General features: G+C 43.1%; 1 protein-coding gene across 2 annotated transcripts in view; it reads right to left on the reverse strand.

Moving 5' to 3' along the window:
* The window catches only part of LOC137265934 (probable E3 ubiquitin-protein ligase HECTD2), a 68,556-nt gene extending 63,498 nt beyond the window's left edge, over positions 1-5,058 (reverse strand). For both annotated transcript variants that reach the window (XM_067801411.1, XM_067801410.1), the window contains exon 1: positions 4,797-5,058. In XM_067801411.1, coding sequence (XP_067657512.1) covers positions 4,797-5,006 — 210 coding nt within the window. In that variant the 5' untranslated portion in view covers positions 5,007-5,058. The remainder of the gene's footprint in view (positions 1-4,796) is intronic.
* Between the last annotated feature and the right edge of the window lie 11,549 nt (positions 5,059-16,607).

Raw genomic sequence — 16,607 nt, forward strand, 5'->3', positions numbered from 1 at the left:
GTGAAACATGTCTACCTGGCTACATGGAGCCTTGAGTGAAACATGCCTGCCTGGCTACATGAAGCCTTGGTGAAACATGCCTACCTGGCTACATGGAGCCTTGGTGAAACATGCCTACCTGACTACTGTTAGCCTTGGTGAAACATGTCTACCTGGCTACATGGAGCCTTGGCGAAACATGCCTACCTGACTACTGTTAGCCTTGGTGAAATATGCCTGCCTGGCTACATGAAGCTAATTGATGGAACATGCCTACCTGGCTACATGGAGCTTTGGTGAAACATGGCTACCTGGCTATATGGAGCCTTGGTGAAACATGCCTTACCTGGCTACATGGAGATGGAGTGAAATATGCCTGCCTGCAGCTGAGGTAAAAGAATGCTTACAATGATGAGAATTCAGGTGCGACCAGTAGACCAAATGGTTCTGAAATCTTAATGGGATCTGGTGTGCTGCTATCGCAAATTCCCCATTGGTGGTCATCTAAACATCATCAATAACGTCCTCAAACTGTCATCTCGATAATCAGTAACCTGGGCTACCACACTTGGCATTTGCTTAGCAGATATGAAGTGTTGAGACGGATACTTCCTTCAGTCATTAGTTCCACAGCAGATAATCATCACTTTTTGTAAGGTAATTGGTGCAGGTATCGAATTGCGGCATAAACAACATTTTGTTCAGATTCTGTCAATTTAGATATGTTAACGTTGCATTTTATTTAATAATGATAAACTAAGGAGTGAGTGAGTTTAGTTTTACGCCGCACTCAGCAATAGATAAACTATGCATTCAACATGATAAATGTAGGTTTCTGTAACACCTGTCAATGCTTGTCATAAGGGGCAACAATGTTTGTCATGAAGGACAACAATGTTTGTCATGAGGGACAACAATGCTTGTCATGACAGACAACAGTGCTTGTCATGAAGGACAATGCTTGTCATGAGGGACAACAATGCTTGTCATGAGGGACAACAATGCTTGTCATGAGGGACAACAATGCTTGTCATGAGGGACAACAATGCTTGTCATGAGGGACAACAATGCTTGTCATGAGGGACAACAATGCTTGTCATGAGGGACAACAATGCTAGTCAAGAGAGACATCAATGCTGGACAACAATGCTTGTCATGAGGGACAACAATACTTGTCATGAGGGACAACAATACTTGTATGGAGGGACACAATACTTGTCATGAGGGACAACAATGCTGGTCAAGAGAGACATCAATGCTGGACACAATACTTGTCATGAGCACAACAATGCTTCTCATGAGGGGCAAATAACAAAAAGTCAAGTTTGCTGATGTCGCTGATGCATGAAATCATATTTCAGTTGTGATGATGCTCATGATGTCAATCACTGTATCATCCTCTACATGGAGATTCACTTGTTTATCATATTTATAGCCACCATCATCACTGTACCGTAGGTCATCACATGTTACCGTACCTTTACAATCACTGACTGGACACAAATGTGACCTCAACTGTAGTGTTACAGCAAACACAAGAATGACTTTTACCATACAATGGTCAGATGACGTTTGATGGCACCTTTTGATGACTGCTCAGACAGATATGACATTACCTATATATAGCGACTGATCACACACAGGTATATACTTACCTGTACAATAGTTCATACAGGAATTACAATTTACTTCATTCATCTGTGTTACTCTTATTTTTGGACACTTCTGTTAGACTTCACACATTTCTCTTATTGCATTGAGAGAGTGAATTTACTTTTATGCTGCACTCAGCAATATTCCAGCTATATGGCAGCAGTCTGTAAATAATGAAGCCTGGATCAGACAATCCAGTGATCAACTGTATGAGCATCGATCTACACAACTGGGAACCAATGACATGTGTCAACCAAGTCAGCAAGACTGACCACCCGATCCCGTCAGTCGCCTCTTACGACAAGCATGGCAAGCATGGGCTGCTGAAGGTCTGTTCTGCCCCCAACCTTCACGGGTCTCCTATTGCATTGAGCATTTACAGTAGTTCATGATTTACACATAGCTAGGACATCACAGATACGGAGACTACTCAGACACTGATAACAATACATGTGTGGGACATAGAAGGGTTTGACTTAGTGCGTTATTACTTGCACTGGTGCATCCAAATACTATAAAGTGCAACCCAGTTCTTAGCCTAACCTGTACCAGCTGCACGTCAAGTGTTGAGAAATACACCAACAATAAATCTATCATAAGCATAATCATGTCGGCGCATTGTTCTTCTCAACTAGAATTTGGCTGGTGTAACTTGGTTTATCTTGGGTTGAACACCGCTTACCAAATCACGAAAGTGGACATTCGCACATACGCTTTGAACTTTTTACCTAGAAAAGGTTTGTACCCGGAATGATTCTGAATGCCATTCGTTCCGAGGGATGCTACAACCATGACTACGGTGAGTAAACAGTCACTGAAAATAGTGTTTTTGGCAACATTCAAGGATTTTTTTCAAGTCATTTTGCAGAAATATTAGCTAATGGTAACCATGTCAACAGAAACCCCAAAGCGTATATACTGTAAGTCAATTAACTGTGTTCTATGGAGATTTTCTGTTTGTGGAGAGATCTGCGTCAGTGACCTGAATATTTTGCAAGCCCTGTTGCTAAAGGATACCCACAGGAGGCATAGTTTATTAGTGAGTTACATGGCACAGAAGACTTTGTTCGTTAAAGAATACATTATCATATTCCCAGATACAGAAATAATTACACAGTTTATCAAAGATATGGAGGGGCCAGGACAACATCGGTACCAGCTGAAGGACAGCCATATATTGGTGATCAGAAAGAGCAGTCAAAGGTTAATAAATACAATGTATATTTATATCAATTATAGTTCAATCAGTTATTGCGATCACATTTTATGACTTACAGTCAGTTGGGTAGACACCCCATCAGTATCTCTGTAAACGTAAAAATTGTATCAAACTAGACTGAAATGTTATGTTGTAATGGCATATTGAATACCATTTTTACACTGTTATGTACAATTTATAGTTTTCAAATGCTGGTCTTAATTTTCCACTGTTATCAAGCGTCATGCATATCACATCATTTGCTTTTTTATAACCTTATTTGTTGCAATTACCTCATTAATTTAAACCCTGGTTAACTAAATTTAGAACTTCAAAAGACTTGTTGGAAACAGGGCATGACATTGTTACGACTTTGAAAGATGTATAACTTTATACATCATCTGTTTGTGATGAACTCCACATTATATTTTACTGTCCAGCAGTAAATGACATCAATTTCTTTCCAAATATTTCCGTAAACATCCTAATATTACAATATGTATCAATATGCTGTATGTCCTGTGTCAGAATAAAATGTATGTTCTGTTCACGAGGTCACTTACACAATCACACCATTACTACCTAAAGTTATTCCATTCTGTCCGATAGGGGAGTATGGTGTGTTTTCTTTGTTAACTACCTACCTCACTGTCTCACAACTGGGAGTCTCACAAGTGGGAGTTCTCACAAATGGGAGTGAACCTACACAGCTATGGGCTTAACTGTTTATTGATGTATCAGACATGCATGATAATACAATGCTTTCCTACTTACACATAGGACAATATCCATACAGCAAAAGGTCAAACACAGGTAAAGAATCCATTAGCAGTGTAATCAGGCTCAAAGACAGGTATTTATAGAAGTGCTCTCTTAAGCAAAGCCATTGGCCTATACATACCTTACCTGTAAAGAGACTGCACTGGTCTGTCTTGATTTCAAAGTTATTTACCATGTTTTACCACTTACAGGTAAGACAATTAGGTCACACACAGGTAAGGGATCCATTAGCATAGGAATCTGACAGACTCAAAGACAAGTATTTATGGGAATACTGTGTTTAACAAGGCCATGGGTATATACGTACATTACCTGTAAAGTGTTGTGCCAAGATTTGAAAGATATTTTCCACATTTTACCTTTTACAGATGAAACAGTTGAGTCAGACACAGGTAAGGGACCCATTTGCATAATGATGCAGCTCAAGACAGGTATAGGAGTACTATTTTTAACAAGGCCATGGATGTATACACACCTTTCTTGTAAAATGAAGGCACTGATCTACCCTTAGCTTAAAGTTCTCTACTACGCTCATTTGCTTACCAACCACTTTGTATATGTCGTAGGTAAGAAATGTCTCACTGTTGCAAAGTTGCATCAAATCCATGATATAGGAAATGAGCAACATTACACACTGAAGGGTATTTCACAATGCACAGCATCACCTGTCATCAGGCAAACAGGAAATGACAACATGAAAGGGTTTCAGTTTTGGGTTGAGGACTATAGACTCATTTTATGTGGAGGGTGCCTGGTACGGCAGTGTATTCTGACTTTGTTTAGGGTACATTTCTGCATACAGAAAAGTATGTGGGGTAAACGTAACTATACATAAACGTAAATGTGCTGGTGTATCTGTGCTGAGGTACCTATCCGTCATGTGCATGTCACTAACAACCCTTTCATTCCTATTATCAATACAGGTATGAATTTTTATAAAACTTGACTGACAGAGGAAGTATTATTATTATTTTGCTCATTCTAATAATCTAATTAATATGCAGGTATGCATCACAAATCATTTTGTTATATTAACTGTCAAACGTATAAATTATAATACATATCACTGTGTTTATTCTCAAGTATCGTGTGTCATCAAAATCTCATCTGTCATGACGTATGATGTACTGAATAACGTTTGTCAAACATACCAGTTTTAGAGTAACAGGTGTGTCTAATTACGTACCTGGTCCCCTTTGCCCCTCCCCCTCTTTTCTCTGGATCGGTGATACGATGGGGGTCTCTCTGCCGACGCCCGCTCGTAAAAATTCCCACAGCGCGGACAGATGGTCCGCTTGGACCCGGGTGGTTGTAATACGGTCTCGCTACAGGTGGGACAGGTAACCGACACCACCCCTCCACTCCCAGGTGAAGCAGCCATGGACAGACTGCACATGGGGGTTAATGTCGTTTAATCCTCATATTTACATCCACGAACCTAGGGCACTTTGATATATGTACACAATATCACCGTTTGACAGCTCGGTCAGCCATCTTGTTTGCAGGTGCTCGTGACGTCATCACATCAATAGATTATGAAGGAATCGATGGGTGTACATAATTGCCATGGCAACGTTGAGCCCTTTGCTTTACTGGAACGAGTGAGTCGTCTTATAAGAACCCAAACTGATTGAAAGTCTTGGGTGGGCTTGAAAGTTGAAAGGCAATATATTTGAATATGTAGATATGTATACATCTACACCAGACGCACTATCAATAACTTGGAGGTGAGACTGGCCGTCTGACAGTATGACACTACATATTGCCACACCAACCTGTTTTATACATAATTGATCAGCTACACCGCGTCTTATAGACATTTAGCACAAACAATCGACATTGTTTTAAGTGATTATACTAATCAAAATAGCCTACTGTTCGTGTCCATCAAACTTCTTCCCCGCAGATCATAAATACTTTCAAATCGGATTATCTTTGCCTCTGTCCTATCGATGTCAGTATCGATCATGGACTGAAACTAGAGCTGATTGTATCGATATCCACAAGACCATGACGTCCAAACAGATCAGGTGCTGTATAAGATTACGCACACCGTTAACGCGAAACCAGTCCCATTGAAAACATATGTCTGGTTTATTAATTCACATACACCCTTTGTGTGTGGCCATGTATGCCAGAAAAAACATTAGTGAAGTGATGCCGATGTACCATTACTGGATCTCTGTTTCAAATGGACGTGTTACCGATAATACATTTGTACAGAGTTCTACACTATAAACGATGCTTGTTTACATAATGTAAAGAATGATTAACTAGGAAATATTAAAAATCTGCTCTCTCTCTCTGGAATTTAAAGAAAGTACGTCTGTCTTATCATACAAAAGATTTCATCTTTGAAATGTCAAGTATCGCTTTTTTCAGGCGAACGAAATGAATAATGAAATATGTATGCTATCATATTTCGTACATCCTAAAATATGGATTTTCACCCACAGATTTAACGGTAATTTAATACAAATGTGGAGGGTTAAGCGGGACACTTTAGTCTTTAAGAAACATGCATTAAGTTGGAGTTGGAAAAAGTCCATATTGAGGAAACTAAAAGTGAGCTATGCATGTGCTCAGTGAATGCCAGGTGAGTGAGTGAGTGAGTGAGTGAGTTCAGTATTACGCTGCCTTCAGAAATATTCCAGCAACATCACGGCGTGAGACATCAGAAAATGGGCTTCACACATTGTACCCATGTGGGGAATCGAACCCTGGTCTACGGCGTGACGAGCGAACGCTTTAACCACTAGACTACCCCGTGGAACCGTGAACGAAAGGAGAGAGACAGGTTTCAGAACCCTATGAACATTATCTCGCTGAACGTATGGGGCCGGGTGATCCCGTTATAATTGGCATTCAGCAACTCATTCTCGTCATATGGGACTACTAACGGGATCGAGTGGTCAGGGTGACCTGGTGGACACATGTCATCGATGCTCATGCTGTTGATCACTGAACTGTCTTGTCCAGACTATTATTGCAAGTTAATGACGTTGTTTCCATTGACTTACATGTTATTTCAGTGTAGCATAAATAATTTTCATGATGTGAGTTTAGGGTGGGGTTTACAGACAAATGTGAAATCATCTCTGCTCTGGGCACATAATTCCAGTTCAATTCTCCGACCACTGTTTAACTAATGACATCACATTTTATCAACACACGTATTGTTCCACAATGTACAATCCCACTGTCTGTTGTGTTAAAGATGTTCACGGCACTGTACATTTGTTGATTAAATTGTTGCCATTCAGTAAATAAGTAACGGAAAATTAAACAGAAATTGTGTAATCGTAGGTAAGATGATCTCAACAGATGATGTACAAACTTTGACTTGAATCTTGCGAAAATTGAATTCATGAAAACTGTTAATGTTGTCTGTCTCAAAGTCCCTGAACCACATTATTTTCTCTGCTACCTTGCCCTCCCTGCAATGTGATCTGTCTCAAAGTCCCCGAACCACATTATTTTCTCTGCTACCTTGCCCTCCCTGCAATGTGATCTGTCTCACAGTCCCCGAACCACATTATTTTCTCTGCTACCTTGCCCTCCCTGCAATGTGATCTGTCTCACAGTCCTTGAACCACATTATTTTCTCTGCTACCTTGCCCTCCCTGCAATGTGATCTGTCTCACAGTCCCCGAACCACATTATTTTCTCTGCTACCTTGCCCTCCCTGCAATGTGATCTGTCTCAAAGTCCGTGAACCACATTATTTTCTCTGCTACCTTGCCCTCCCTGCAATGTGATCTGTCTCAAAGTCCTTGAACCACATTATTTTCTCTGCTACCTTGCCCTCCCTGCAATGTGATCTGTCTCAAAGTCCGTGAACCACATTATTTTCTCTGCTACCTTGCCCTCCCTGCAATGTGATCTGTCTCACAGTCCTTGAACCACATTATTTTCTCTGCTACCTTGCCCTCCCTGCAATGTGATCTGTCTCAAAGTCCGTGAACCACATTATTTTCTCTGCTACCTTGCCCTCCCTGCAATGTGATCTGTCTCAAAGTCCGTGAACCACATTATTTTCTCTGCTACCTTGCCCTCCCTGCAATGTGATCTGTCTCACAGTCCTTGAACCACATTATTTTCTCTGCTACCTTGCCCTCCCTGCAATGTGATCTGTCTCAAAGTCCGTGAACCACATTATTTTCTCTGCTACCTAGCCCTCCCTGCAATGTGATCTGTCTCACAGACCCTGAACCACATTATTTTCTCTGCTACCTTGCCCTCCCTGCAATGTGATCTGTCTCACAGTCCCCGAACCACAATATTTTCTCTGCTACCTTGCCCTCCTTGCAATGTGATCTGTCTCACAGTCCCTGAACCACATTATTTATTCTACTGCCTAACCCCCAGGCAATGCAATCTGTCCTGAGTCCCCGAACCAAATTATTCTTCCTACTGCCTAACCCCCAAGTGTGTCTCACTGTCCCTGAACCACATTATTTTGCCTATTGCCAAGCTTTTTTCTGCAGTGCTAAAGCCTTACATTAAGCAAGTCTAGATTTCTATGAATCTCTGGTTTCCCTGGGGCTCCTTTTGATTTACAATGGGTGTATTTGTTACTATCAAAATTATATATATTCAGGGACTTAGCCTTATTCTACCTAAACCGCATGCAATGCAGTGTGTATCACAGTCCCTGAATCACATTATTTTTTTTCCTACAGTCTCGCCCTCCCAGCAGTGTAGCCTGTCTCACAGTCCCTGAACTACATTATTTTCTATACTGCCTAAACCCCATGCAATGTAGTCTGTCTCACAGTCCCTGAACTACATTATGTTTCCTACTTCCTAAATCCTATGCAATGTAGTCTGTCTCACAGTCCCTGAACTACATTATGTTTCCTACTTCCTAAATCCTATGCAATGCAGTCTGTCTCACAGTCCCTGAACTACATTGGTGTCCCTACTGCCTGTAACCCGCATGCAATACAGTCTGTCTCACAGTCCCTGAACTACATTGGTGTCCCTACTGCCAATAACCCGCATGCAATGCAGTCTGTCTCACAGTCCCTGAACTACATTGGTGTCCCTACTGCCTGTAACCCGCATGCAATACAGTCTGTCTCACAGTCCCTGAACTACATTGGTGTCCCTACTGCCAATAACCCGCATGCAATGCAGTCTGTCTCACAGTCCCTGAACTACATTGGTGTCCCTACTGCCAATAACCCGCATGCAATACAGTCTGTCTCACAGTCCCTGAACTACATTGGTGTCCCTACTGCCAATAACCCGCATGCAATGCAGTCTGTCTCACAGTCCCTGAACTACATTGGTGTCCCTACTGCCAATAACCCGCATGCAATACAGTCTGTCTCACAGTCCCTGAACTACATTGGTGTCCCTACTGCCAATAACCCGCATGCAATGTAGTATGTCTCACAGTCCCTGAACTACATTGGTGTCCCTACTGCCAATAACCCGCATGCAATGTAGTATGTCTCACAGTCCCTGAACTACATTGGTGTCCCTACTGCCTGTAACCCGCATGCAATACAGTCTGTCTCACAGTCCCTGAACTACATTGGTGTCCCTACTGCCAATAACCCGCATGCAATACAGTCTGTCTCACAGTCCCTGAACTACATTGGTGTCCCTACTGCCTGTAACCCGCATGCAATACAGTCTGTCTCACAGTCCCTGAACTACATTGGTGTCCCTACTGCCTGTAACCCGCATGCAATACAGTCTGTCTCACAGTCCCTGAACTACATTGGTGTCCCTACTGCCAATAACCCGCATGCAATACAGTCTGTCTCACAGTCCCTGAACTACATTGGTGTCCCTACTGCCTGTAACCCGCATGCAATACAGTCTGTCTCACAGTCCCTGAACTACATTGGTGTCCCTACTGCCAATAACCCGCATGCAATACAGTCTGTCTCACAGTCCCTGAACTACATTGGTGTCCCTACTGCCAATAACCCGCATGCAATGTAGTATGTCTCACAGTCCCTGAACTACATTGGTGTCCCTACTGCCTGTAACCCGCATGCAATACAGTCTGTCTCACAGTCCCTGAACTACATTGGTGTCCCTACTGCCAATAACCCGCATGCAATGCAGTCTGTCTCACAGTCCCTGAACTACATTGGTGTCCCTACTGCCAATAACCCGCATGCAATGCAGTCTGTCTCACAGTCCCTGAACTACATTGGTGTCCCTACTGCCAATAACCCGCATGCAATACAGTCTGTCTCACAGTCCCTGAACTACATTGGTGTCCCTACTGCCAATAACCCGCATGCAATGCAGTCTGTCTCACAGTCCCTGAACTACATTGGTGTCCCTACTGCCAATAACCCGCATGCAATACAGTCTGTCTCACAGTCCCTGAACTACATTGGTGTCCCTACTGCCAATAACCCGCATGCAATGTAGTATGTCTCGCAGTCCCTGAACTACATTGGTGTCCCTACTGCCTGTAACCCGCATGCAATACAGTCTGTCTCACAGTCCCTGAACTACATTGGTGTCCCTACTGCCAATAACCCGCATGCAATACAGTCTGTCTCACAGTCCCTGAACTACATTGGTGTCCCTACTGCCAATAACCCGCATGCAATACAGTCTGTCTCACAGTCCCTGAACTACATTGGTGTCCCTACTGCCTGTAACCCGCATGCAATACAGTCTGTCTCACAGTCCCTGAACTACATTGGTGTCCCTACTGCCTGTAACCCGCATGCAATGCAGTCTGTCTCACAGTCCCTGAACTACATTGGTGTCCCTACTGCCAATAACCCGCATGCAATGCAGTCTGTCTCACAGTCCCTGAACTACATTGGTGTCCCTACTGCCAATAACCCGCATGCAATGCAGTCTGTCTCACAGTCCCTGAACTACATTGGTGTCCCTACTGCCAATAACCCGCATGCAATACAGTCTGTCTCACAGTCCCTGAACTACATTGGTGTCCCTACTGCCAATAACCCGCATGCAATGCAGTCTGTCTCACAGTCCCTGAACTACATTGGTGTCCCTACTGCCAATAACCCGCATGCAATACAGTCTGTCTCACAGTCCCTGAACTACATTGGTGTCCCTACTGCCTGTAACCCGCATGCAATGTAGTCTGTCTCACAGTCCCTGAACTACATTGGTGTCCCTACTGCCAATAACCCGCATGCAATGCAGTCTGTCTCACAGTCCCTGAACTACATTGGTGTCCCTACTGCCAATAACCCGCATGCAATGCAGTCTGTCTCACAGTCCCTGAACTACATTGGTGTCCCTACTGCCAATAACCCGCATGCAATGCAGTCTGTCTCACAGTCCCTGAACTACATTGGTGTCCCTACTGCCAATAACCCGCATGCAATACAGTCTGTCTCACAGTCCCTGAACTACATTGGTGTCCCTACTGCCAATAACCCGCATGCAATACAGTCTGTCTCACAGTCCCTGAACTACATTGGTGTCCCTACTGCCAATAACCCGCATGCAATGTAGTATGTCTCGCAGTCCCTGAACTACATTGGTGTCCCTACTGCCTGTAACCCGCATGCAATACAGTCTGTCTCACAGTCCCTGAACTACATTGGTGTCCCTACTGCCAATAACCCGCATGCAATACAGTCTGTCTCACAGTCCCTGAACTACATTGGTGTCCCTACTGCCAATAACCCGCATGCAATACAGTCTGTCTCACAGTCCCTGAACTACATTGGTGTCCCTACTGCCTGTAACCCGCATGCAATACAGTCTGTCTCACAGTCCCTGAACTACATTGGTGTCCCTACTGCCTGTAACCCGCATGCAATGCAGTCTGTCTCACAGTCCCTGAACTACATTGGTGTCCCTACTGCCTGTAACCCGCATGCAATGTAGTCTGTCTCACAGTCCCTGAACTACATTGGTGTCCCTACTGCCAATAACCCGCATGCAATGCAGTCTGTCTCACAGTCCCTGAACTACATTGGTGTCCCTACTGCCAATAACCCGCATGCAATGCAGTCTGTCTCACAGTCCCTGAACTACATTGGTGTCCCTACTGCCAATAACCCGCATGCAATGCAGTCTGTCTCACAGTCCCTGAACTACATTGGTGTCCCTACTGCCAATAACCCGCATGCAATACAGTCTGTCTCACAGTCCCTGAACCACATCATTGTTCCTACTGCCTAACCCTCATGCAATGACTAAAGCCCTAAATGAAGCAAGTCTACATTGCCTAATGTTCATCATTCTGGGGCTCCTTTTCAGTTTAAATAGGATTATCAGGTAATCTCAAAATTTCATATATTCGGAGACTAAGCGCCAGTCTAGTGTTTTGTCAGCAATAAGTAAATCACTCATGAAAGCTATCCTTGGACGGAAATAACACGGTAGAAATACCGAAAATAATAGACATCTACCAGCTACACTGCATATGCTTTTTCATTACTTTTTGATAGATTCTTCTGTTTTCACAGGAGGAACAGTGTGGTATTGTCAAGAAAGGTTATCTATGTATGTACTTGTTTCAACCATCGCGACACTGTCTTTGCATTGTTGGTCCTCACAAAAGCCGAGACGTTGTCGCCATAGAAACTCGTCAACAGCTTGAGCGCATAAGATTTCTGTGTGAAAAACACCTTTTAATCAATTGGAGAACTTAGAAGAGAATATAGACTATACCGGGAGAGGTTTACATGTGTTCACAGCGAGCTAAACTATTGACCAGCGGACGTAGCAATCGACTTACATCTTAAACAATTTCGGTTGTTTCACGCATTAACTTCGCGGACTATATGTCAACCGAACACACGACCTACAGATGTATCTGACAAACGAACACACGGTCTACAGATGCATCTGACAGCCGAACACACGGCCTACAGATCTGTCTGACAACCGAACACGCCGCGCCTACTGATTTGTCTGACTACCGAACATGCTGCCTAATTATATTATATAATATCTGACAAACACACAGTCTACTGAGCTACCTCACAACCGAACACACTGTGTCCTGAACTATCTGACAACCGAACACACTGTGTACTCAACTACCTAACACGTGAACACATTGTCTACTGATTTGTCTGACAACCGAGCACACTGTCTACTGATTTGTCTGACAGCATAACACATTGTCTACTGATGTGTCTGACAACCAAAAACTTTGTCTTCCTACTTAACTATATCACAGGTGAACACACCACCTACTTAACTATATCACAGGTGAACACACCACCTACTTAACTATATCTCAGGTGAACACACCACCTACTTAACTATATCTCAGGTGAACACACCACCTACTTAACTATATCACAGGTGAACACACCACCTACTTGACTATATCACAGGTGAACACACCACCTACTTAACTATATCACAGGTGAACACACCACCTACTTAACTATATCACAGGTGAACACACCACCTACTTGACTATATCTCAGGTGAACACACCACCTACTTGACTATATCTCAGGTGAACACACCACCTACTTAACTATATCACAGGTGAACACACCACCTACTTGACTATATCACAGGTGAACACACCACCTACTTAACTATATCTCAGGTGAACACACCACCTACTTAACTATATCACAGGTGAACACACCACCTACTTAACTATATCTCAGGTGAACACACCACCTACTTAACTATATCACAAGTGAACACACCACCTACTTAACTATATCTCAGGTGAACACACCACCTACTTAACTATATCACAGGTGAACACACCACCTACTTGACTATATCTCAGGTGAACACACCACCTACTTAACTATATCTCAGGTGAACACACCACCTACTTGACTATATCTCATTTGAACACACCACATACTGAACTAGCTTACCGTCAACTGAACACATCACCTAATGTACTGTATCTCGATTGCACACACCACTACCATCTACACGTCATTCATAAGACGAGATAATTTGCAGGGCAGAGATGCACCATAAAGCTAATATCTAAAAAAGTTTGTTTTGGTGGTGTTGCTATGTACTGCACATGCACATTGCCTCATGCTGAGCGCGGTGGTATTGGCGTGTGACAAAGACTGTAAAGCTACTTATAACAGTGCCGATATTCTCCGGGGAACGTTCAAGCGGCTTTCTTTCAACGGTTTCCCTATCATCCATATTGATTATTAGCATGACAAAGCATCACTCGTGATGTAACACTGTGCTTACTTTCCCTAGGGGTAACGTTTGGGGATTGAGGGGGTGGTGTACCTGAGAGAGATGGCAGATTGGATTCCATATGGAGAAAGCGAGGAGGCTGAAAATACTAACGAAAACAATGTACATCTTGAGACCGTGTATACTGAGGGGAATAAATAAGGTAACACCACTTATTTCACTATTCCATTTCTTATTCTTAAATTTTTCCCACAATGCAATAGAAATTAGTGACGTAACAAACTCAAGCCCGAGTTCGATTCCCATGGTCACATGTGTGAAGCCTATTTTTTTTATTCCCCACCGTGATATCGTAAAACCCTACTCACTCACTCACTATGGTTACCATGGCTGTGAAGGTTCTTCTGGCAGACGTCCGTCACACCAATCTCTGCACACCACTGCGTTGGTACTTTGAAAGGTGTGCATCTTCCATGGCTTTCATCCAATCGTTCAAACTGCGCAACGTCTGAAAGGTGAAGTTTAATATTTTCCTGTTATAAATATTATCAGGCAATACTATTTCCGGAAACAAAACAAAACACGCATAACATCTTGTCTAATCCTCGCCCGCTGCAGGAACTGGGTACAGGACCTACATCGTGGCATGTTTTTTTTAGGTACGAAGGAACTACCCCTTCACATGTGAGGTTGGTGAGTGAGTGAGTGAGTGAGTGAGTGAGTGAGTGAGTGAGTGAGTGAGTGAGTGAGTGAGTGAGTGAGTGACTGAGTGGTTCAACGCCACTCTTGGTTGACTGGTTGGTTGGTTGGTTGAACGCCGCACTCAGCAGAATAAATGTCGCCTTAACTAATCTCTTTGTTGTTTGAACCCGTGAAGATCTGCCACAAAAGGCGACAATGTTTGTCGTAAGAGGCGACTTACGGGATCGGTTGGTCAGACTCGCTGTTGTTGGTTTCTAACTGCGCAGATCGATGCTCATGATGTTGATCACTGGATTGTCTGGTTCAGACGCGATTATTTACAGACCGTCGCCATATAGCTGGAATATTGATGAGTGCGCCGTAAACCTAAACTCATCCAATCACTCTTTGTTGTTTGTGTTAAGTTCAAATGCAACGGTTGGCCGTGGCAAATGTCAGAAATCAATATCTTTTCATTTTGCTTTGCTATTTTTTTTTTATTTGTCGATGGTGGTCTTGATTGCACGTATAGGTTTAAAAAAACACTGACGTGCCATACAATGTATTGTCAGAACGCATGAATGTTTTATCAGTAAAGTACGCATGGTAACGACTAAATGCTTACAACTCCCATGTAGTGTAACTTGAGTTCAGCAGAAACTACTTGGATTTAAAAAAGAAACTAAACGAAAACACGTGTGTTTTTTTTCTTTCTTTTTTTTTGTTTTATTGATTTCTATACATTGTCAAGGAATGAGAACGTGCTACGTATGGTAATCTGAAAGTAATATAACGCTTGTTTTCGAAGCGTGAACTTTCAATCGATGATATTTCTCCAAGCATTAATTACATCCATGTCAAAATAATGGAAATACTCACTCACTCAAACAGTGACAGATAGATCCGAATAAATGGCTAGCCAGAGATATAACAGGAAAGACAGATGAATGGAAGAAGGGTGGATTTATGAATCAATTTTTATGATGAATAAGTTGTAGGATGGGTGTTGGGGCGTTGTAGGATGGGTGTTGGGGCGTTGTAGGATGGATATTTCGGAGTTGTAGGATGGGTGTTTGGGTGTTGTGGGATGGGTGTTGGGGCGTTGTAGGATTGATATTTCGGAGTTGTGGGATGGGCGTTTGGGTGTTGTGGAATGGGTGTTTTGGTGTTTTTCCTCTTTATTTTGGCGTTGTAGAATGGGTGTTTTGGCGTCATAGGATGGGTGTTTGGGTGTTGTGGGATGGGTGTTGGGGCGTTGTAGGATGGGTGTTTGGGTGTTGTAGGATGGATATTTCGGAGTTGTAGGATGGGTGTTTGGGTGTCATAAGATGGGTGTTTGGGTGTTTTAGGATGGGTGTTTCGGTGTTTTATGCTGGGTATTTCGGCGTTGTAGGATGGGTGTTTGGGTGTTGTGGGATGGGTGTTTTCCCCTTTATTTTGGTGTTGTAGGATGGGTATTTTGGTATGTGTGTTGCAGATCGACAGATGGATTGGCGTTTTGGTGCTTCTAGTTTGGACGGTCGGAGAGATGGATCGATTGATGAATAGGTGGGTGGATAGGTGGGTTGTGGATGGATGGGTTGATGGATAGATGGGGTGGAGTGGATGGAAGGATTGTTGGGTGGATGGTGTGAGTGAGTGAATATGGTTTTACGGCGCTTTTCTTCCAGCAACACCATGGCGGGGGACACAACAAACGGGTTTCATACGTTGTACCCACGTGTGGAGTCGAACCCGGGTATGACAAGCAAACGCTCTCACTACTTTGCTACCCCACCGTCTCGATGAGTGAATGGATTAGCGGAAATGGATGGATGGGGTTTCGACTGACAGACAGACAGACAGACGGACAGACAGATGGATAGATAGATAGAACTGACCCCACGCCAACGTCTCAATTTTCATTCCAGACTAATGGTTCACATATAAACATTCATACATATAATTAGTTACACGAACACACTCTCACAACGCGACACAACACAAAACAGATAAAGTCACAGCGAACAATTACCAAACAGGGAAGTAGACAAGTCATGCTTGCCCGGGTATTGATATCTCCACAAGGTCACTATGGCTGACTTATTCTTTGCAACTTCGGCAACTGCGAAACATGTTTTCATTGATTTCCGATATAATATGGTCAAACACCAAAGTAGTGTTGATGTGTTGTCAAGGTAGATAACCCATCTCGCTAAGAGCAAGT

The sequence above is a fragment of the Haliotis asinina genome, chromosome 15 (assembly GCF_037392515.1).
Source record: "Haliotis asinina isolate JCU_RB_2024 chromosome 15, JCU_Hal_asi_v2, whole genome shotgun sequence".
NCBI classification, from domain to species: Eukaryota; Metazoa; Mollusca; class Gastropoda; order Lepetellida; family Haliotidae; genus Haliotis; species Haliotis asinina.